This window comes from Podarcis cretensis (genome assembly GCF_951804945.1).
Source record: "Podarcis cretensis genome assembly, chromosome: Z".
Classification (NCBI taxonomy): Eukaryota; Metazoa; Chordata; class Lepidosauria; order Squamata; family Lacertidae; genus Podarcis; species Podarcis cretensis.
Genome location: NC_137184.1, coordinates 45,430,611 through 45,453,996, shown reverse-complemented (window position 1 = coordinate 45,453,996; position 23,386 = coordinate 45,430,611). Strand labels below are relative to the sequence as shown.

Here is a 23,386-nt window from a genome sequence, read left to right as displayed (position 1 = left end):
GCAAGGGGACTATGCGAGACTGTTATTTGTAGACTTTAGTTCTGCATTTAATACTATTCTTCCGCATAGATTGGTGCCCAAATTATTAGACCTGGGACTTCCACCATGTTTGTGCTGGTGGATATTAGACTTTCTATCAAACCGTTCCCAATGGGTCAGGTTGGGTTCCCACGTCTCTGCGGATCTCATCACAAATACGGGGACGCTGCAGGGGTGCATGTTGAGCCCGCTTTTATACACGCTCTATACAGCTGACTGTGCCCCCAAATACCCCAGTAATAAGATCATTAAGTTTGCAGATGATACAAAGGTGGTTGGTTTAATCACGGCTGGAGAGGGGGAGGCAGCCTATAGGAAGGAAGATGAGCAGTTGGGGGAGTGGTGCAGGAAAAACAACTTACGTACTCCTTAACTTGAAGAAAACAAAAGAGATTATTGTGGGCTTTAGGAAATGTAAATTGAATATTCAGCCACTTATTATTGAGGGGAAGCGTGTGGAACAGGTCTCAGAGTTTTAATTTCTGGGAATGGAGTTGAGAGATGACCTAACCTGGGAGAAAACAGCAAAGACCTGATGTAGAGAGCACAGCAGAGGTTACTGTATATTTTCTTAAAATCCTCCGGAAAAACACTCAAAGGACCTGTTGATGGCATTTTACCATTGTACTGTGGAGAGTGTCTGGGTGTATGGTTTGGGAGCTGCATGGTCAGGGAAAAAACAGTGCTGTCCAGGGTTGTAAAGACTGCGGAGAGAATAATTGGGTGCACTCTTCCCACCTTGGATCAAAACTATGCTTCCAGGTGCCATAAGAAAGCTGCAGAGATAGCGCAGGATAGTGCACACCCCAGAAATGATCTCTTTCAGCTTCTGCCTTCTGGAAGAAGGTACAGGGTTATAAAGACTAGGACTAGCTGCCTGAGAAACAGTTTCTACTCAAATGCGATTTTGGTTTTAAACGCAGTGTAAGGAGTCTCTATGGAAGTATATTATATTTAAAAATGGGGTATCAGAGTTTTTAGGGGGCTGACAAGGTTGGGATAGCTGGAATAGCAGGCTTGTTGGGTTTTGAATGTCTTATGTAGATTTTTCAATTTCGTTGTTCTGCATGGGACAATGACAATAAAGATTATCGTATCGTAAGCTGCCTTACATTGAGCCAAATCATTGGTCCGTCCACCACAATCCTGCCCACACTGATTAGCAAAGGATTTCCAAGGTTTCAGGTAAGGAACATCCCTATCTCTCTACCTAGATATCCTGGGGATTGACCCTTGGAAATTCTGTGTGCAAAGCATAAACTATACCACTGTGCTATATGGCCCTTCCTGTAAGCCAGTGATGGCCAAACTTGGCCCTCCAGCTGTTTTGGGATTACAACTCCCATCATCCCTAGCTAACAGGACCAGTGGTCAGGGATGGTGGGAACTGTAGTCCCAAAACAGCTGGAGGGCCAAGTCTGGCCATCACTGCTGTAAGCAATGAGAGGAGGACTGGGCTGTTGCCTTTAAGCCTTGACTTGTGGGCTTCCTGGAGGAATCTGGTTAGCTTCTGCAAAGCAGGATAGCAGACCAAATGAACCTTTGGGCCAAGCCAGATGGACCTAGATGGATCCAGCAAGACCTTATGGACAGTGGTGGAGCTTCATGCTCTGGCACTGCGGGGCGGAGAGCAGGTGGGGGCAGGGCTGGCGTGCGTCCCGGAGCGGGGTGTGCCGTCTGTTGGGGCAGGGCGCCCAGCGTGTGGGGGCAACCATGATGGCACCTCACCAGGATCGCACAGCCAGGGGCGATGTGCTCCCCCCCTCCTCTTCCTCCGCCAGTGCTTATGGACTCACCCACTTGGCCACATACCCCACCCTAGCACTGGAATAGATTATGCTGTCAGAATGTTGTTAGGAATGCTGGGGGTGTCATGTGGTTCCATGGTAGGTCAGAATAATATGCAGCTAGCATGGGGAAAGACAATGACTAAAGAAACAATGCACAGCTTTTCCCATACATTCCTATTGTTCTCCATCTTTATAGGGCCACACTTGTGCCAAGGTAGGGTACCCGTGAGGGATGAATGCATGCCTTGCTTACTTACTTTCTTATGTACGTACGTACTTACTTACTTACTTACTTACTTACCTACCTGCCTACTTATTTACTTACTTTATAAGATTTCTCACCTGCCCTTCACCATAAGGTCTCAGAGTGGGTTACAACAATACAATACATAGAACTATTTAATAGCAGATTAAAACATTTCAATGACAAGAGGCACCAAACTTTTCCAAATGGAGCAGTACAGTGTGATTTCAGCAAAATTTCAGGTGTCTCCAACAAGACACCTTAAACTGTCAAAGGCCAGGGTGAATATCTTCAGTATTTGGCAAAAGCTGTACAGTCAGAGGGGAATTCACCAGTTTAGGGACTGCCACAGAGGATCTCCACTTCCAGGACACCACCATCCCAAACTTCTGAGGGTGGTGGAACTACCAAGAGGACCCCTGCTTTGTCAGTCTTAACACCCAAGAGGACCTAAAGGCACAGAGATGGTTTTTGAGATATTTGGGGCCTAACTTGCTTAGGGCTTCAGTCAGGAATGCGGAGCACTCTGAATTGAGAAGGGAAACAAGTGACTACTGGTGAGCTATTAAAACATATATAGCCACTGTATTTTAATAGCCCCACCAGTTCTAAATGGAACCCCAGCCATCACCTCAAAGGAGAGCTTTCTTAGCACGTAAGAGCCTCTTAGGGGCTCTGCATCTAACCTTACAAACCTATTCTGTTTTGACCCAAAAGTAAGGTGTTTTGACTTTCCCCGTGCCAAAGGAACTTGGGGTGCATTGAATGGTGTGGGGACACCTAACATGGCTGTTGCTGAAGGTAGAGGGGCATGGATGCAATTGGAAAACTTATTTTAGGCAAGCACCTACCCCTTCCTTTCATCCTGCAGGAGGGCCCTTTCCAGACTGCAAACATAGACGCGGATAATGGGATTAGGCAGTACAGTAAATTGATTCAATCATTAAAACAGTGACATGATGAGAGGCGCGCAAAATCGCTGAGTCAGTTTAAAAATGCATTGGCACAGCAGAAAGATAAAAGTGATTAAAGGGGTGGGGGATCTTAAAGACTTCACTACCCTCCTAAAATGCAGAATGTAGTGTAGTGAAGGTTCTGCAAGTCATGTCTTTTCAGAACTGCAACGGGGGGTGGACAAAATCAAGTCATTTTCTCATCCCCCCCCATTAAAACTTTTCATAATACAAGATAAAAGGAACTAATCTAAATAAAAACAGAAAGAGAAAGAGAAAGAGAAAACACTGCATCCTCTCCCAAAGGTAGCTCTTAACCCTTGATGCACACAGAAAGTGGTGGACCCTCCCAGCTCCCACCTGGAAGTTGTCCTTTCTTCTCCCAATCTCTCATCCTGGGGGGTCTTCCCTTCCTTGCCTCCAGAGAGCCAGCATGGTGTAGTGGTTAAGAGCAGTGGACTCGTAATCTGGTGAACCGGGTTCGTGTCTCCGCTCCTCCACATGCAGCTGCTGGGTGACCTTGGGCTAGTCACACTTCTTTGAAGTCTCTCAGCCCCACTCACCTCACAGAGTGTTTGTTGTGGGGGAGGAAGGGAAAGGAGAATGTTAGCTGCTTTGAGACTCCTTAGGGTAGTGATAAAGTGGGATATCAAATCCAAACCCTTCTTCTTCTTCTTCCACAAATCAAGTCAGTTTTTGAGTTCATCATTTTTCCAGCCTTATATTCAGTTCTCCATATTGCTATAGCAATCTGTGATCTTTCCCTCACCCTTTTTAAAATTTTCATAACAATTCATCAGCATCTTGGTGTGATTTTCTTCTAATACTGACATTTTTTCTATGCAATTTTGACTAACACACATATTTCTCCCCATGCAGTTTTTGCTAATATACTGCCATTTTGTACAGTGGAACCTCAGCTGTCGATCGTAATCTGTTCTGGAAGACCATTTGACTTCCAAAATGTTCGACAACTGAGGCACAATGGGAATTTCAATGGAGAAAATGGAGAAAAGCACCTCGGAAGCTGTTTGACTTCTGATGTGTGTTCAAAAAAGGAAGCATTCACTTCTGGATTTTCAGCATTTGGGTTCTGAATCATTCGGCTTCCAAAAAGCTCAAAAACCGAGGTTCCACTGTACATGGGTTTTTAAAATGCACACTGTCTTCACTTTTGTAAGCAATGTTTGGTTGGACAATTGCACCATGAAGTTTGGAGGAGCGCAGATTTCAAAAGGATGGCTGTATTTCAGTTTGGGGAAAGGCTGGGGACTCAGCTATACAACTGCAAATAAAACATTTTAAGTGTTTTGTAAAGTGCATTATACAAATGTGACACTAGGTGGTGATGGTGGCAAATTCAATATATTTTTCAAAACTTTTTTAAAAGTGTTTTTAACAGTGTTTTTTATATGTGTCTAGATTCCACCTGTGTTTTGGGTCACATATTGTTACAGGAAGTGTGAATTAGGTAGGTTTGCCTTTAAGTGGGAGCTGAATCAAGTTTCTGCCCCATCTCTAGCTGTGACCCACTAGGGCAGGGGCAGGGAGCCAGTGGACCTCCTGATCTTGTTGAACTCCAGTTCCCTGCAACCCCAGCAGCCAGCATGACCAGTGGTCAAGGAGATGTTATAGCCCAAAGAGAATACCAGTCTAAATGGACCAAATGGTCTGACTTGGTAGATGGCAGCTTCCTATGTTCATGTCCCCAGCATCTTCACATAGGCAGTGTTTATCAAATTGGGTCCTTGGCTGTTGTTGGACTACAACGCCCATCATCCCTAGCTAGCTGAACCAGTGATCAGAGATGATGGGAGTTGTAGTCCATCAACAGCTAGGAACCCAAGTGTGAAACCCAGGAAAGCTGCTGCTAGTCAATGTAGACAAAGCTGAGCTTGATAGACCTATGGCAGGCATAGGCAAACTCAGTCCTCCAGATCTTTTGGGACTACAACTCCCATCATCCCTAGCTAACAGGACCAGTGGTCAGGGATGATGGGAGTTGTGGTCCCAAAACATCTGGAGGGCCGAGTTTGCCTATGCCTGAACTGTGGTCTGACACTGTATACTACATATTCCTCTGTTCCTAAATGAGTACATCTCAACAAATCCAACTAAGAAATTTATTTAGGAAAGATACAAAATGGGTTCAGATTCTTCCTAGATGGCAATGGTGCCTTGGAGGATGGAACAGGACAGGGCAGGATACAGGTGATAATTTGAACTAATGCAGTACCTCTCCTTTAAACAACCATTTGGAAGAAGACTCCATGGAAAAGCAGAGACTGAAGCAAGACCTGCTGATTGCCGTGATGTGTGTATTCTTGGTGCTCCTGATTTTGCTCATTGTTGGCTGCACTGTTCTTCACTACAAGCTGATGACAGACGACATGTAAGTTTCACCTATGACAACACACACCAACTTGTGCATGCACCGGCATGTAGAGTTGCTGTTGAAAGGGGACCAAATCTCAGTCCTTTGCATTCAGAAGGACTCAGGTTCAGTCCCCAATATCTACAGAGAGGATTGGGGGAAACATCTGTCTGAAACCAAGGAAGGTGAGGCTTTGGGAGAATGGTTGAGGGAGTTGGGTATGTTAGCCTGGAGAAGATTGAGCAGTAGTCTGATACCCATCTTCAAATATCTGAAGAGCTGTCCCATGGAAGATGCAGCAAGCTTGTTTTCAGGAAGACTCGCACCAATGGAGTTGAAGGGATTCCAACTTCATATTAGGAACTGACAGTAAGAGGTGTTTGATAGCACAATGCGCTACCTTGGAAGGTGGTGGCCTCTTCTTCCTTGGAGGTTTTTAAGCAGAGGTTGGATGGCCACCTGTCATGGATGCTTTAGTTGGATGCATTTCAGGGGGTTGGACTAGATGACCCTCAGGGTCCCTTACAACTCTACAGTTCTACGATTCTATGATTCCACGATTCTTGGTCAGTGGAGTCAATACTGAGCTAGATGGTTATATTATGATTATTTGTCACTTTTTGCAGTGTCTCAAAGTTACTGTGGCCACATACACACTATACATTTAGAACTGACGGCTTCCACCCAAAGAATCATGGGAACTGTAGTTTGCTAGGGATGTTGGGAATGCTATCTTTGTGAGGGGTAGACTATAGCACCCGATTATTCTTTCTGGGAAACCATTTTTGCTAAAAGTGTTATGAATGGGCCATACATGTATATTGCCCTTGCATAATGAAAACTGAAATAGCAAATGTCACCAACAGCAATAAAGGCAAGGGATTTGAGATGGTTATATAAAGCAACATCCTATGAGAAATGTTGGGCTGTAGAAAAGTGGAAGGGCATTTGCTTTCCATGTAGAACAGAGGCACCACCTTCTGTGGGGGAAGGAGGGGGCCTGACGCAACATCCTAACATCGCACATGGGGCCCTATGAACATTGAGGGGGCCTGCCTCCCTAAAACAAAGTTTGGGGGCATAGTGCCTTGGCCCCCAGGAGCTGGCAGCCTTGATATAGAAGGTCCCAGGTTCAGTCCCCGGCATCTTCAGACAGGGCTGGGAAAGACTCCTGTTTAAAATCCTGGAGAGCCCCTGCCAGGCAGATTGGATGAGACTGAGCTTGATGGACTGATAGACTGACATGGTATATTAGAGCATAGCAGCAGCAGCAACAACAACAATTAATGATATACAGTAGCTGATAACTTAGTGCAGGAGGTCTTTTTGACTGTGCTGTAGCCGGGCATGCTGCCTTGGCCCCATGAGTGTCAGTGCTTGGTGTCTGCTGACATTAATAAATCATGAAACATTTAAAAAAACATGAAACAGTAAAAAAACCCAAAAAAACTTCCCTATACAGGTTTAGAAGACAGGATTGTCTTCTAAAGGTTGTATAGTTACTTACTGTATCTCCTTGGCTCAAGGGTCGCATAACTCATACCCTCCAACATTTCTCCTTTGAAAACAGGGACATCCTAAGGGAAAGTGAGGCATTCCAGGATCCAAAAAGAAACCAAGACAGCTTCTGTAAATCTGAGACTGTCCTTCCAAAATATGGAGAGAATTAGAGCAGATAGACAGTTGGGTGGCATTTGTGAAGAGAAATTGAGTTTTTAATTGTTATTTATTGGTGTGATGAGATACACAAAAAATGCAGACCTGCATACATTATAGGGAACTGTATGAAACTTGTCTGACAATGTAAAAGATGTTCGGTTTTTTGTTTTAAAAAATGGCTGGTTATTTGTTTTATGTACATGCATATCAGATGTTTTTGAACAGAACGCTTGCTTAAAATAAACAAATCTGCAAAGTAAATCTGTCCGGGTTTCCTTGCTGTGCTTTACCTCTCTCCCATCTTCTTTTTCTTCAAGCACCCTGAGGAAGGAGGTGAAGTCTTTTGCTATCCAGACACACTGCATGGAAACGAAGTTTGTCCTGTCTCCTTCCCCAGCAGAGGCACTAGAATCATCTCAGCGGATGCCATGCCTGCCACCATGCCAGGCACTATGCCTGCCACCATGCCAGGCACCAACATCCCAGGGAATGTCCCAGCCACCATGCCAACCGCCATCTCCACCACCATCCCAGCCACCGACCAAGGCACTGACCCGGCAGCGATCCCATGCAAGATCCCCACCCCCTGCGGCACATTTGCCTAAGCCGTCAAAAGCTTCACCCTCAAAACAGAAGAAGGCAAGCTCCAGGTCTATCAGCCACATTTACAGGAGCAATTCCTCTGAAAGCATTCACTCCGATGAGTCTGGAAGCATTTACTCCATGGAACATTTCCAGTGCCTCTACGGCTCCTCCAGGAGTGGATCCGTGGAATCTATGGAAAGCAAAGGATCCCAGGGCGAAGGAAGTGGTAGAAGCAACGATTCTGGGAGCATCATGCTGTGCGCCATCCATGAGATGTGATGGCTGAGATGATGCCAGTTCCAAGGATGGTTGGTATCAGGCCTTTGCTGAACTACTCAGTCTCTTTCTTCCATGGAGATGCTTGAGCATCTGTGTCACAGCGTGCCGAGTCAGAACACCCCAAAATCAATGGATTGCATCACCCTCTATTCCAACCCATAATCCACAACCTCAGCCCCCAGCCCCAGCCCTCCCAAGGATCAAAATGAACTGGAGGCGAACTTCCTGTCAGTTTGATTTGTTGTTGTTGTTTATAAAACTTTTTTATAAAAAAGTTAACTAATCATAGCAAGAACAAAATTCCCCACAAAATGAACAAAAACAGGGACTGATAGCTGTGACTCGAAATGAAAACAAAACAAAACAAAACCTAGATTGATGATCTGGTAAAATAAATGACATTGGAGGGATTTTTAAAAATGAAATAAAAGAGGGAAGGAAAAATATGTTCGTGTGTGTGTGTGTGTGTGTGTGTGTGTGTTTAAATCATGCCAAGACCTGTTTGTTTTCTGCTGGTTTAATTTGTTTTGGATTGCACAGAATTTGGATACTCAGAGATGCCAGATTTTGGGGGGAAATGTTTCTGGTAGTCAATGTTATGAGGGTACAGAAACAGCTTGCACAAATGCTCAGGTATTCAGGAAGTTCAGCATCCGTGCTTGGCTGTACGCTTAACAATAAAATTGATGGTAGTAATATTTATTATTTATACAGTGCTATCAGCGTGCATAAGGGACGCGGGTGGCGCTGTGGGATAAACCACAGAGCCTAGGACTTACTGATCAGAAGGTCGGCAGTTTGAATCCCCGCAACGGGGTGAGCTCCTGCTGCTCGGTCCCTGCTCCTGCCAACCTAGCAGTTCGAAAGCACATCAAAGTGCAAGTAGATAAATAGGTACCGCTCTGGCGGGAAGGTAAACGGCGTTTCCGTGTGCTGCTCTGGTTTACCAGATGCGGCTTAGTCATGCTGGCCACATGACCCAGAAGCTGTACGCCGGCTCTCTCAGCCAATAAAGCGAGATGAGCACCGCAACCCCAGAGTCGGCCACGACTGGACCTAATGGTCAGGGGTCCCTTTGCATGGCACTTTGCAAGGTTTTATGTGGAAAGGCAAAAGCCCTAAGTGGTTCAGAAAATCTAAAACTAGCCACAGGGCCAGGGCTGGCATCCTGAGAAGCTCTGCACACATTCCCCTGCAAGCGTGGGTGGTTAGTGGATTGTTGCAGGGCTGGCCTGCTGATTAAGGTAAAGTAAAGGTACCCCTGCCCGTACGGGCCAGTCTTGACAGACTCTGGGGTTGTGCGCCCATCTCACTTAAGAGGCCAGGGGCCAGCGCTGTCCGGAGACACTTCCGGGTCACGTGGCCAGCGTGACAAAGCTGCATCTGGCGAGCCAGAGCTGCACACGGAAACGCTGTTTACCTTCCCGCTGGTAAGCGGTCCCTATTTATCTACTTGCACCCGGAGGTGCTTTCGAACTGCTAGGTTGGCAGGCGCTGGGACCGAGCAGCGGGAACGCACCCCGCCGCAGGGATTCGAACCGCCGACCTTTCAATCGGCAAGTCCTAGGCGCTGAGGCTTTAACCCACAGCGCCACCTGCGTCCCATGTGATTAGCTTCACACAGATGCCTCAGGTGGCAGGCTGGGGACAGCTGGGAGGGAAGACAGATCAGGAAAGGAAGGTGAAAACTCTCTGCCTGAAACCACAGAGAGCCATTGTTGGTCAGGGCAGACCAGAGATGTGGAACCTGCAGCCCTCCACATATTGTTGGACATCAGCCTCCATCAACTCCAGTCTGCATGCCTGATGATCAGGAAGCATGTGAGATGTAGTCCAACAAAGATCTGGAGGGCCCTTCCCTTACCTGGGGAGCCAGAAGGTCTGATTTCCACTGTTCTTAAATTGGCTAATCAAATCAAGCTGTGCCCCTTGCTAATCTGTTGTCACTGTGAGCTATCCTATCACGCCCAATGCAAACCCTCCCATATTGGAATGCCTTGTTTCAGAGGAAGTCACTTCTTCAGAGCTTTATAACTGGTTGGTTTAAGGATTCCTCCTCCTAGTCTGATAAGACACCCCCATAGAATTGGAAGGGACCCCAAGGGTCATCTAGTCCAACCCCTGCAATGCCCAACATGGGGCTTGAACCCAGGACCCTGAGATTTAAGAGTCTCACTCTCTACCAACTGAGCTTTCCAGCTTTAAATAAGAACCAGAATGTGCTTTGGCTACCAGGAATTTGGCAATCACTGAATTAAATTGTTCAATAAACCAGTTAAAAGCAAGACAGCAAATTGTCCCCCAACAGTGGCAGACTTTGGGTTTTAAAATTTCAGTGGTGCCAAAATTTGGCACTCCCTACTGCTCATGTTCCATTCTAAAGCACAGTTGCAGTGTTCCCTATGATGCCCCTGAGACTCTTTCTCCAGTGCAACTGAACTGGTTGTGCTCCCCTAAATCCACTTCTCCTGTGGGCAGGGTTTCTGCACTGCATGGGGTTGTACTAGATAACTGTGTCCCTTCCAACTCTACAACTCTATGGTTCTAAGTCAGGCTACTGGTCCATCTAGCTCAGTATTGCACCTGGAACCTTTTTGTGCATGCAAAGCTGGTGCTCTGCCCCTGAGCTACAGCTCCCACCAACAACTCTTGAGTATCCCTGACCATTGATCATGCCAGCTGCAGGGGCTGTTGGGGGGGGGGGAGTCAGGCACCAACTGAAAGGCCAAAGGTTTCCTAGCCCTGCCTGACATACAGGCACACCGCCACATCCTTAAAAAAAACCCCCAAATACCAAAAATTATACAGGAGATTCCCATGCACATTTCCCCCCCTCTTGTTTGACCTTTACTGTACGTACTAGCAAGTAGCAATGGAGCCATGTGCTCTGCAGGAAGAGTCAAAGCCGGTCGACATTTCAAAGTGGAGAAATGCAGACCTTGAACAGCAGAGGGTGCTGTTTTCACAGTTTGGGGTGGCAGAGAGGCAGCTGTTTGAAACTGCTCTGGATCTAAGCAGATTGAAAACATGGCAAAACTTATTGATGAAGGGCCACTTTTGACACCACGTTTGCCCACTTGCGTTCCGAAAACTCAAGCAGAGAGATGGCCACTGATGTAACTGGGAAGGGCTGTACCTCAGTGGTAGCAAGTCTCTTTTGTACACTGAAGGCTGCAGGCTCACCTCCTGGCATCTCCTGATAGGACTGGGAACTGTCTGCACTCTGGAACCTGGAGAGCTTTTTACCCAGCTTTCCAGGCATGGTCTGCGCTCTGAAGGGAAAACCTGCATTGAAGTTTGCTCCAACTGAGCACTAAAAAGTGGATTTCATAGGGAAAGCTCCAGGGTGAGGGGTTGGGGACAACAGCACTTGGACATGGAGTTTTAAAGTGTGGACATGTGTCTAGAAGGAGAGGGCAAAAGCTAAGTGTGGATAAGCCCTCCGTGTATGCAACACTAAGCTAAATAGACCAGACAGATTCAGCAGAAGGTGGCTTCCAATGCAACATCAGGAGATCTGCATCATGTGCAATCCTAGTTTAAAAGGTAAAGGTACCCCTGCCCGTACGGGCCAGTCTTGACAGACTCTGGGGTTGTGCGCCCATCTCACTTAAGAGGCCAGGGGCCAGCGCTGTCCGGAGACACTTCCGGGTCACGTGGCCAGCGTGACATCACTGCTCTGGCAAGCCAGAGCCGCACACGGAAACGCCGTTTACCTTCCCGCTGGTAAGCGGTCCCTATTTATCTACTTGCACCCGGAGGTGCTTTCGAACTGCTAGGTTGGCAGGCGCTGGGACCGAGCAGCGGGAGCGCACCCCGCCGCAGGGATTCGAACCGCTGACCTTTCGATCGGCAAGTCCTAGGCGCTGAGGCTTTAACCCACAGCGCCACCTGCGTCCCCAGGATTTAAACTAAATCCTAGTTTAATTCAGCTCTATTAACTTCAGTGAGACTTATTCCCAGGTAAGTGGGAATTGCAGCCATAAGCAATGTGGTAGAAAGCTAAGAACACTGTCCTATGATGTGGATTCAAATGATGGCCAAACCATTTGTGGCTTAGTTGGTTGCAGATAGGTAGCCGTGTTGGTCTGCCATAGTCAAAACAAAATAAAAAAATTCCTTCCAGTAGCACCTTAAAGACCAACTAAGTTAGTTCTAGGTATGAGCTTTCGTGTGCATGCACCCAACTCACTTCTACACCCAACTCACTTCACAAGGTTGTTGTGAGGATAAGAGACTCCGATGTGGCCTATTAATTTCTTGGAGGACTTGGACAAGAGATACTCCAGAAGGGCATTATATCCTTCAGGTACCCACTGCTTCTTTTTGCAGGTAGCAAAGTATTCTTTGTTGAGCTAAGCCTTCACTGCTCGCCCACATCGTTTAAAAAGGATTCATAAAGCATTGGAGGGCATTAAAGACTGACATGCTTTGAGAAAGCTTAGAGGAAGGCAGTTTATAAAGAAAAGATCAGAGAGCTTCTACTTAGGCACTTGACTGGAGGGATTAAAGCCTTCTCATAAAGCAGAGGCAAGGATCCCTTTCTCAGCCCAAAGGCCACCTTCCCTCATAGGGAACTTTCTGGGGGCCACATGGCAGTGGGTGGCCACTCATCCACCCACCCACTCAGAGGTCTCCATCCAGGCAAGCAAGAGTTCTAGCGGGGCTTCTCAAACTTGGGTCCCAAGATGCTGTTGGACTACAACTCCCATCATCCCTAGCTAGCAGGACCAGTGGTCAGGGGTGATGGGAGCTGCAGTCCAACAACAGATGGGGAACCAAGTTCGTGAAACACTGGTTCAAGGACACATCCCAGTCAGGTCGCCTTATTCCAGTCCAATATCAGAACCCACGAGGAAAGAGGAAAGGCTGGATGCACAGAAAGCTGCAGGTGAGCAACTTGTTCCAGCAAAGGTTGGCAGAGCAGGAAGGCCTGTCATCAGGCTACCTTCTCTAGAACCTTGACAGGCCAACCTTCTGGGCCTTCTCCATTCCGTAGCCTCCGGTGATGTGTGGTGGCAGGCATCTGGTTCTTCCAGCTCAGGGGATGGTGTTTATGAAGGTTCAGGTTCTGCCCTTATAGGCCCTGAAGGTCTAGGAAGTTCCTCTGGGACTTCTTGTCCAACTGCCTCAAGCTCAGTGGTCTCCCTATCTTCTACATATCTGAGCCCTGACCCAACACAGCTACCTATCCCGTGCCATTCCACCCCAGTGTCCAGATTCCTGCTGGATTCAGGGGTCATTATGGCACAGGTAAAGCTGCTTGAGGAGAGCACAGAGCCAGGCAGGGGTGTGGCTTGGGCAGAGTCTCAGGAGCCAGAGGGAGAACTCCAAAAGGCTGCATTTGACCACCAGGACCTGGGATTCCCAGCTCCTGCTACAAAGGAAGAACACATGGGCGTACATGAGTCAGGGCCAGTGTCAGAAAGGGTAGGCTGGGCAGGAACATCTAGAGGGGGCAGGCACCCTCAAAGGGGGACCTACTGATGAGAACCCTCGACCTGCTGTAGTGACTCACGGATGGTGCCCCCATCCTGAAGGTGTCTTGATAGCTCTTGAAAGATTGGAGCCAACACTGCGTGACACCGAAAGAACACACATTATATCATGAAACATGCCTAGCTAAAACTACCACCACCATCACTACTGAGAAGTGTATTGGCAGGTCAGCAATTGCAATGGCTTGCCTCTTCAAAAGGTTTGGGAGAACGTGATGCTGATGTTCAGTACCAAAATGAAGGTCTACCAGGTTTGCCTGTTGAGCATGCTGCTTTATGGAAGTGAGTCATGGACAACTTACGACTCAAGGCCTTCCACATACCCTGCGTCAGGAAGATTTTGGGCAGCACAGAGTCTGAATCAAAGGTGTTCTCCCCCAAGCCCACATTCCCAGCATGTTCTCCCCTTCTGTCTCAATGATGTCTATGCCTGCTTGGTCATGTACACAGAATGGAGGATGGAAGGATCCCCAAGGAAAAGCTCTATGGGGAGCTGTCTTCAGGCACCAGGCCTGTTTGCAGACCAGCTCTGCTTTAAAAAGATGTCTGCAAACGTGACATGAAGGCTGGCAACAATAACCCAGCTGTGTGGGAATCCCTTGTAGACAATCACAGTGCCTGGAGACAGGTTGTGTATTCACAGCAGTGACCAGAGGAGGAATGACCACTGGGAGGAGCACAGAAACACCATGGTGCATCTGCAGCAGCACAACTGGACGCCTTCATCTTCCCCAGCTGCAACAAAATATGTCTCTCCTGTATCGATTTCTACAGCCACAGAAGGCAATGTTAGCCTCCAGTGGTTTGAGTTCAACCCTGAAGGTACACTCCTCCATTGTGAGAGCCAGTATGGTGTAGTGGTTAAGAGCGGTAGACTCATAATCTGGGGAACCGGGTTTGCATCTCCGCTCCTCCACATGCAACTGCTGGGTGGCCTTGGGCTAGTCACACTTCTCTGAAGTTTCTCAGCCCCACTCACCTCACAGAGTGTTTGTTGTGGGGGAGGAAGGGAAAGGAGAATGTTAGCTGCTTTGAGATTCCTTCGGGTAGTGATAAAGCGGGATATCAAATCCAAAAAAACTCTGAGACAGATAGATGGCAACAATATTATTCATTTATTCTGTGTGACCTCTCTCTCTCTCAATTATCATATATATATATATATATATATATATATGAGAGATAATTTATGGATATGCTATCATGTACATATTATTTGCATTATCAATTTGCTTTTGATAAACTCATGCACTCAGTAGCATTTAATTTTTACTCACAGCTTTTATTAATGACTCACTGCTACTTGATGGGCTACTGCTTCTCTCTTGTGATTGCTGATCTTGAAGCAAAGAGTGCTTTTAAGGACTGTAAATCTGCCTTAGTGGGGGCAATACTTAGAGAAAAGCATTTTAAAAAACCAACAAACCAAGAAAGCAAGAGGTTCCTGATATTTTCTGTGATGCTTCCATGTATCCAACAGGCATGTGTGCTTGTTTGTTTGTGTGTCTGGAGGGGTATGGTGGTGGAGAAAAAAATGCTTTTGCTTATGTATTTATACAATGATTTCCCCTCAAAATACAGAAGTCCAAAGTGGCTGACAACCATTCAGTTTTTGAATTGTTAAAAGAACATTTTAAAAACCACTGATAGCTGGATGTGATATTTGGGAAGAGGGGTGGATGATATCTTCCCAAACTGTTCTCCCCCACCCCACCCCACCCTCAAGGCACATTTCCCAGTTTCTACTGGGTGTTTCCCAAAGTTTCCCAAAGCCTTAGCCAGAGATCTAAGGGTGCTAATTTCGACAATCATTTTTTTTTTTTTTTGCCAGGTGGGGTGATAGGGAAGTGCAAAATATAGGGCTGCAAACTTAATCAGTAGATTAATCAATTCAAAGTTCAGTAGATTACCCACCCAAATTCTTCTTTCAGCCAGCAGTTTTACAATTTAGAATACTCATTAAAACATCCTTAAAATATCAATTCTCTTTCCATGGTTTATTTTGCATATCATAAATCCCTGCATATTTTACATAAACCAAACCATTCAGTATTCCATTATTACATCCATCAAAACTTATTTACACAGTTGAATATATCTTAATGCTGCCAATGTTTTCAAGGATTAGTGTTAAAGATATGCTTGATTGCTTTATTTGTTTAACTTAATTATATTTTGGAACATTTGTATACCGCCCATTATTCTTTTTAGATGCCAAGGCTGCAAGCTCTTTGAAGTCTTCTTCTTTGACAATCACTCATAGCAGAGTAAGATTGTCTTCCATGAATGCAGTCTTAACAGCATGTCCATAGATGACTGTGGAGGCCAATTCTGGATCCACACGTTCTTCCATAGTGGGGACATAGGTTTCCAGGTGGGAGTTGCTCAAAGTGAGGGTTTGCCAAATGTGCCTTCCTCTTAGATAATTTCTCCCTTGCGTCCTGAGTTCATGCTTCTTCAAAGTCTGTGATGCCTTTGGAGGAGGCTGTTCTCCATCTTGCATTACCAGCCATCAAAGGGAACCACTAGATACTTTTTCAAGACATGCACAAATATACAAGAATATCATGGGGCAAATATACAAGAATATCATGGGGCACCTTGTCAAATGAGGCACCTTGTCAAATGGGGCACCGCCAAATGCCTTGCTGAAATCAAGGTAGGCTACATCCACTGCATTCCTTTCATCTACCAGGCTTGTAATTCTCATTTTTTGACAGAATTACAAGCCTGGTAGATGAAGGGAACGCAGTGGATGTAGCCTACCTTGATTTCAGCAAGGCATTTGACAAGGTGCCCCATGATATTCTTGTAAAGAAGCTGGTAAAATGCGGTCTTGACTATGCTACCACTCAGTGGATTTGTAACTGGCTGACTGACCGAACCCAAAGGGTGCTCATCAATGGTTCCTCTTCATCCTGGAGAAGAGTGACTAGTGGGGCGCCACAGGGTTCTGTCTTGGGCCCAGTCTTATTCAACATCTTTATCAATGGCTTGGATGATGGACTCAAGGGCATCCTGATCAAATTTGCAGATGACACCAAACTGGGAGGGGTGGCTAACACCCCAGAGGACAGGATCACACTTCAAAATGACCTTGACAGATTAGAGAACTGGGCCAAAACAAACAAGATGAATTTTAACAGGGAGAAATGTAAAGTATTGCACTTGGGCAAAAAAAATGAGAGGCACAAAGACAAGATGGGTGACACCTGGCTTGAGAGCAGTACATGTGAAAAGGATCTAGGAGTCTTGGTTGACCACAAACTTGACATGAGCCAACAGTGTGACGCGGCAGCTAAAAAAGCCAATGCAATTCTGGGCTGCATCAATAGGAGTATAGCATCTAGATCAAGGGAAGTAATAGTGCCACTGTATTCTGCTCTGGTCAGACCTCACCTGGAGTACTGTGTCCAGTTCTGGGCACCACAGTTCAAGAAGGACACTGACAAACTGGAACGTGTCCAGAGAAGGGCAACCAAAATGGTCAAAGGCCTGGAAACGATGCCTTATGAGGAACGGCTAAGGGAGCTGGGCATGTTTAGCCTGGAGAAGAGGAGGTTAAGGGGTGATATAATAGCCATGTTCAAATATATAAAAGGATGTCACATAGAGGAGGGAGAAAGGTTGTTTTCTGCTGCTCCAGAGAAGCGGACACGGAGCAATGGATCCAAACTACAAGAAAGAAGATTCCACCTAAACATTAGGAAGAACTTCCTGACAGTAAGAGTGGTTCGACAGTGGAATTTGCTGCCAAGGAGTGTGGTGGAGTCTCCTTCTTTGGAGGTCTTTAAGCAGAGGCTTGACAACCATATGTCAGAAGTGCTCTGATGGTGTTTCCTGCTTGGCAGGGGGTTGGACTCGATGGCCCTTGTGGTCTCTTCCAACTCTATGATTCTATGATTCTATATGCACAAATTTATCCATTCCAATGAGCAATCTAGCTGCTGTATTCTGTGCTAGCTGAAGCTTCGAAGTTGCCTTCAAGGGCAGCCCTATGTATGGCACACTGCAGCATTCTAAGTTGTATTGGTTCAATAAGCAGATTAATCAACTCCTATTTTGGTTGGTTAATCAATGGAAGCTGCTGCTCCCCCTTTTAAATGGTAGGGTGGTGAATGAAGGGCACACCAGATTGGTTGTATTGATTCTGGGGTATTGCTATAATGGGATGAATAGGGCATGCCTGATAGTGGCCATTTCTTCCTATGATCCAAAGTGTTATTTTTGTTGTGATCAAGGATTTTGGATTTTGTTGTGATTAGCTGGCTCTTTTGGTTTCTTTCCCCCTCTTTAGATATCAGCAGCCCCACCCAATGCACCACCCTAAACTGATTTTGAATGTCCTCTCCATTCCATGTCTGTGTTCCTGGTGAATGTGCAACACCCTGAGAAAGCATTGCTTTAGGGAGAGGCGGCATGAATATTCCAGCCGTGGTAGGGCTGCTTTGAGGAGGCAGTCTGTCTGCCAAATGCCCTCTGGTGGATCCCCTCCTATTCAATTGCCTCCCCCCACCCCAAAGGCAGGTTTATCTGGCACTAATGGGCAGCAAGGCGGGACGCGGGTGGCACTGTGGGTTAAACCACAGAGCCTAGGGCATGCTGATCAGAAGGTCGGTGGTTCAAATCCCCGTGACAGAGTGAGCTCCCGTTGTTTGGTCCCAGCTCCTGCCCACCTAGCAGTTCGAAAGCACCTCAAAATGCAAGTAGATAAATAGGTACCACTCTGGCGGGAAGGTAAACGGTGTTTCTGTGCGCTGCTCTGGTTCGCCAGAAGCGGCTTAGTCATGCTGGCCACATGACCCGGAAGCTGTACGCCAGCTCCCTTGGACAATAAAGTGAGATGAGTGCTGCAACCCCAGAGTTGGTCATGACTGGGCCTAATGGTCAGGGGTCCCCTTACCTTTAATTGGCAGCAAGCACTCCTTTATAGGGTCCTGAAGTGATGCTACTTTGGAGGCATGTGGGAAATTAAAATGGGGGTTCACTGGTATGTGCTGATTAGAAGGCTCAGGGGAGATACAGCCATACCTCCGCTTATGTATCCCTTTGTATACGTAAACTTCAGGATGTGAACACAGCAAATCCAGAAGCATTTTTCTGGGTTTCACTACACATGCCTGTGCAGAAGCGCTCTATGCACCATGCACATGCACAGAGCCCATTTGCAACTGGAGGTACCGCTATATTAACAATGGACCTTGCCAGGGCTCTCAGAGTTGTCCAAGAATGCAGTGTTTGGATGGCCGGTCCAAGCCATGATGCTAAATCCATGGTCTTCCATTTTGACCACCCAAATCAGCCCTATAAGCCTCTGGTTGCTTCTAGACCACCTGTTTATGGGGCAGTTGTCCTGATTCATTGCAGGGTGTTGAGATGACTGGCTATTTCTTGAGCATTCATTCTGATTTGTTTGCAGAAAAGCCAGATAACATTGCATCAGGCTAATGCTGTCTCGCACTTCCCAGGGCATCTTGACATCACTTTCCTTATCACCAAGCATCTGATTTGGGTAGGGAGGGGAGGGGGTTTATTGCACAAGAGCTCTAAATCTTTTATCTCTTGAGGATGGTGCTAATAAGCTGTGATTGAAAGTCCAAACATCCTACACTCTCTCACACACCCTGCCTTCAAATGCCAGTCTCATGTGAAACCCGAAACCTGGTGTTTTGATTAGCAAAGCCGAACTCGCTAAGTCCCTTCAGGGGAAGAGGACAGTTCTGCTTTTTCATCCTGCCATCGGGGAGATGTTATCATCACGCTGATGCCCCAGTAAGCATATTCTAACTCAGCTGTTTCTGCTCTTCCTGCCATGTGTGACTGGGGTTGCCCATTAAGCAAAATGTCTCTGGGCTCTTTAAAAGGCTTGTAAATTACTCATCTCCAACATCCCTGTGCAACTCGAGGGGAAAACTCCCTCATTGCTTTTAAATGGGATCTGGAGTGCAGCTAGCTGTCAGCTGCTTCCATCCACAGGCTCTGATACACACATATATACAGTACTGTAGAATTGCATGTGTGGAGTGTTTTGTTCTGGACTGGACTTCAGGGCCAAAGTCTGGGGCCCCACAGATTCCTGCATTGCTGGGGGTTGAACTAGATGACCCTCCTGGTCCCTTCCAATGCTACGACTCTATGATTCTAGGACTAGGCCCTCCAATGGCCCCCAGAGAGGAGAAGATGATGAGGGTGGAAGCAAAGAAGTGCAATCTCATCAGTCTCTGAGCCTGAATGAGCATGTCAATGCTAAGGAGGGCTGATGGCAGCTGCCATAGCATCCTTTATTTCTTCATAGGAACATAGGAACCAGGCTTCTATGGAGTCAGACCATTGGTCCATTTAGTTCAGTACTGTCTGCACTGACTGGCAGCAGCTCTCTGGGCATTTGGCATTCCAGGTTCATCCAGGGAACAAACCTGGGGCCTTCATGCAAAGCAGATGCTCTACCACAGAGTTACAGCCATTATTATTATTATTATTATTATTATTATTTACAAATGACAAGAGAATGGCCAGTCAAGCATGTGCTTGTCTATGGATGGTTGTTCTATTATTTTTGCCTTTAAAATATAGAAGTAATTGTGTTTAATGTCGGGTTAGCAGAAGCAAACTCCGTTTAGTTAGTTAGTTAGTTAGTTAGTTAAACCAAGCTGTGCTGTGATTTCAGTACGGGTTCTTAAAATGTGAAATTTCACGTTGTCAGATAAATTCTTTAAAAAGAAACAAACCAGGGTTGAATTTGTCCAAATAAAGGAAAAGTGGGAGGCGGCAGCCTCTAATTTTGGCAGGATCTGAGCAATTCTCGTTTAGCTTTCTTGGGGCAGTTGCATGAATTCTATATGGAGATTGAAGACTAAAACCAAGGCAGGGAGCAATTTCATGCAAGCATAGGGTTGTAAAATCCAGCAGTTTATATCTCTACTCCAGCAGTTTATATGCTTTTAACTCAATCACTCCATAAAAAGGACTTTGTCAGCATTCTCTTCCTTCTTTTGCTAAAAGTTGCAAAAGCAACCGAACTTTTCTAATTTTTCCCAGTTTCCCTTTTCCTCCCTCCCCACCAAAGACGTTTGGCTAAGAACGCTGCTGGTGCGATCCGTCGGATGACTCCCCACCCACAACACCCGGGGTGTTTTTGTTTCGTTTCAAACTGGGCCCATCCGAGAAAGTTAAAAATAGAAGGGGGCAATTGTTCTGAAATGACTTTACTCCCCTGGTATCCTCTACCATCTGTCTGTTCCCCTCCTCCACACACAAACACACGTCCCTCTGTCCCTTCCCACATTGCGAGGCCACACATTGTCCGCAGTTCCCGCTTCTCAGCGGCGGGGTTGTAAGGAGGCGGCTTCTGGTGCTGTAACAAACACCTGCGCCCCTCACAATGGGCTGTGGGTGCATGTGGGGGGAGAGAGATTGATGCTTTGCGGGCGGGGAGGGCGGGTGGACGGAGGGGGCTGTCATTCGAATCCATGTGAACTCCAGCTTCGGAGGGCAAGCTTTGATTGACAGCTTTTGTAGGTTGCCATTCTCTTTTCAAAAGGCTTGCTTTAACAGACAGTAAGTTGGGGAGGTTGGAGGCCGTTTCGGGGGTGGGGGGGGTGGGGAAGCGTTGAAGGGGAGGAGGAAGGCGATCTTTCTCTGCCATAACTCTTAACAGGGCAATTGCAAACATTAAAAGATCCCCCCCCCTTCTCTCCTGTTCTCCTCTTTCCCCACTTGTTATGCATTAAGCAATTGCAGTCTTGGTATGCACACCATTAATTAGAAGTGCAGGGCAGATTCCTAAAAAGGGGGAAAGTTTCTTCAGGACAACTACAGGAGACATCCCTGGGACAAATACCTTTTTGTTTTCTCCCCCCCCCCCCCATTACATTATCAGCGTGCTATCTAAGGTAATTTTCCTTTTAATTGGAATTAAGGGGCAAAAGATGACTAAATCGTGCCTTATTCTCTCTTTCATTGACCCCCTCCTCCCAAAAAAGAGAGAGAACCTATAGTTTGAGGCTTACCTTTCAACTTCTTTCTTTCTTTCTTTCTTTCTTTCTTTCTTTCTTGGTCTTGTTTATATTTGCTCCATACTCTCGTCCCCCATGTGCAAGTGTGTTCTGAGGACATCTGTGTAACATCTGACTTTTATGGCAACAGCAGGGCCTTGGCCTGATCTAAGCAAGGATTGCAAACATTTTTATTTATTTATTTTGTAAAAAGAGAGGAAAATATGGAGTGGTCAGACAAATACTGGCAACCTATCAGCTTGCAGTTCAACTTTGTAATGTTGCTTCCAGATTGGGGGGGGGGCGGTTAAAATGATCATTCAGGTATCCCAAAGAGGACATTGGCAACAGGTGTTTGTTTTTTTAAAATAAATAACAACTTGCTGAATTCCACACCACCCCCTCCCAATACATCTGGTTTAAAATGGGTGAAAACAACAGGCATTTTGATTCCAACAGTGCTGTGTGTATGATGCAAAATGTTAGCTTGTGTGAAGAGTGCCTGTATGTCTCAAAACAGCCCTTGTGCAGGAGGATTACAGAAAGACCCATATCTAGGAAAATTTGCAGGGCCATCCAAAATTTGTTTAGTCAGAGGTAATTCCTACTGATTTCATAGGATTCCAGTTGTGCAGTGCTAGCCAGCACATGTTTAGCTTAGAAAAAGCATCAATGCATCTACCTCAGTGTTGCCTAGACTTTTGGTAGAGGGGGACAACATCTGTTCACCTCCAGTACTCACACTGCTCCTGTTGTTGTTGATACACCTGTGAATCAATTATTCACATAAGAGCCAACCATGAGTGTAGCAGAACTGAGCTATCTGTGATGTGATTGGATGGTTAGTTAAGTATTTTTTAAAATTTTACTTGATCTGGGGGGGTAGCACCCCCCTGCCCCCTTCTGGCTATACCCTTGGAGCCAACTCCTAGGGGCCGAGGGGGTCTTTGGGGGCCCCAATAAGATACTTGAGGGGTCCGGGACCCCCAAAATGGATAGGCATTGCCATTCAAATGGTGTGTTTGCACTGCATCATGTGACTGAATATGCAGGGCAGAGCTTACTTGGGCCGGCTCAATATTTTATTCAAGTTGGCACCCCTGAATATTCACACACACACACACACACACATCCCAAATATTTCATAGTGCCATGTCTATTAATAAATGCAGCTGTGGGGCAGGAGGGCAGCGAGGGAAGCCTAATGTTAATAGCCGTTAAATTTAGATTTAGAGTATCATTTCCAACTGTAAAAATGATGGAAATGGGCGCTGAGGAATTGAAAAATACAACAGCTCAGAGTTTCCCTCCATGGCCTCCTTGAAGGCGGACCTCAGCACCCCTTGAAATTACATAACAGAGCCAGTCTTCTTGAAGGCCTAATTAGCTAATTAATCAGGTGCTGAAACCAAATGAATAGAAGTTCTCAGGCAGACAGGCCAAGCTGTAAGAGAAGCACTCGGGCATTCCCAAGACAGAGCAGCCTTTCTTTTCCAGGGGCCCTCAGGCCCATTCAGAATTTTCTCCTTCTCTTGTTGTGGTGGTGGTGTTTACAAAGGCCAACGACAATGTCCCACCGTCAGCTGGGCCAGTGCAAATGTTTGGAAGAGGAGGAAATCAAATAAAGAGATGTCCTGTTTGGACATGTCAGGCAAATGTGTTCCGTCCTTCAGGATGGCAAGCAGTTGGAGCTGAGGAAACCTGTTGCCAGCTCAGAGCCCCATGCACTCCTGCAAAGTTGTGGACGGATGCTTCCTGTGGCACACTCAGTTACATGCCCATATCTCGCACATAGACTAGTCCATGAAGGATCGCCTTTCTCTGCCTGTCATTTTTATATATCTCTGTCCCTTCTCATGCCTGTTTCAGAATTATGGATCCTATATGCATGTCAAGAAGGAGTTTTTGCTTAAATAGAGGGAATAAAAGAAGGAATAAACCTCCCACTCTCATCTGCACCATATATTTAAA

At 46.3% G+C, this 23,386-nt stretch overlaps 1 protein-coding gene across 1 annotated transcript; it reads left to right on the top strand.

The window, feature by feature from the left end:
- Window positions 1-4,475: 4,475 nt before the first annotated feature.
- Window positions 4,476-8,188, top strand: LOC307208283 (uncharacterized protein). The gene is made up of 3 exons (XM_079962944.1): window positions 4,476-4,497; window positions 5,292-5,418; window positions 7,377-8,188. Exons 2-3 carry the CDS (start codon window positions 5,297-5,299, stop codon window positions 7,921-7,923), a joined length of 669 nt encoding a protein of 222 aa, XP_079819070.1. The 5' UTR covers window positions 4,476-4,497; window positions 5,292-5,296; the 3' UTR covers window positions 7,924-8,188.
- Window positions 8,189-23,386: the final 15,198 nt, after the last annotated feature.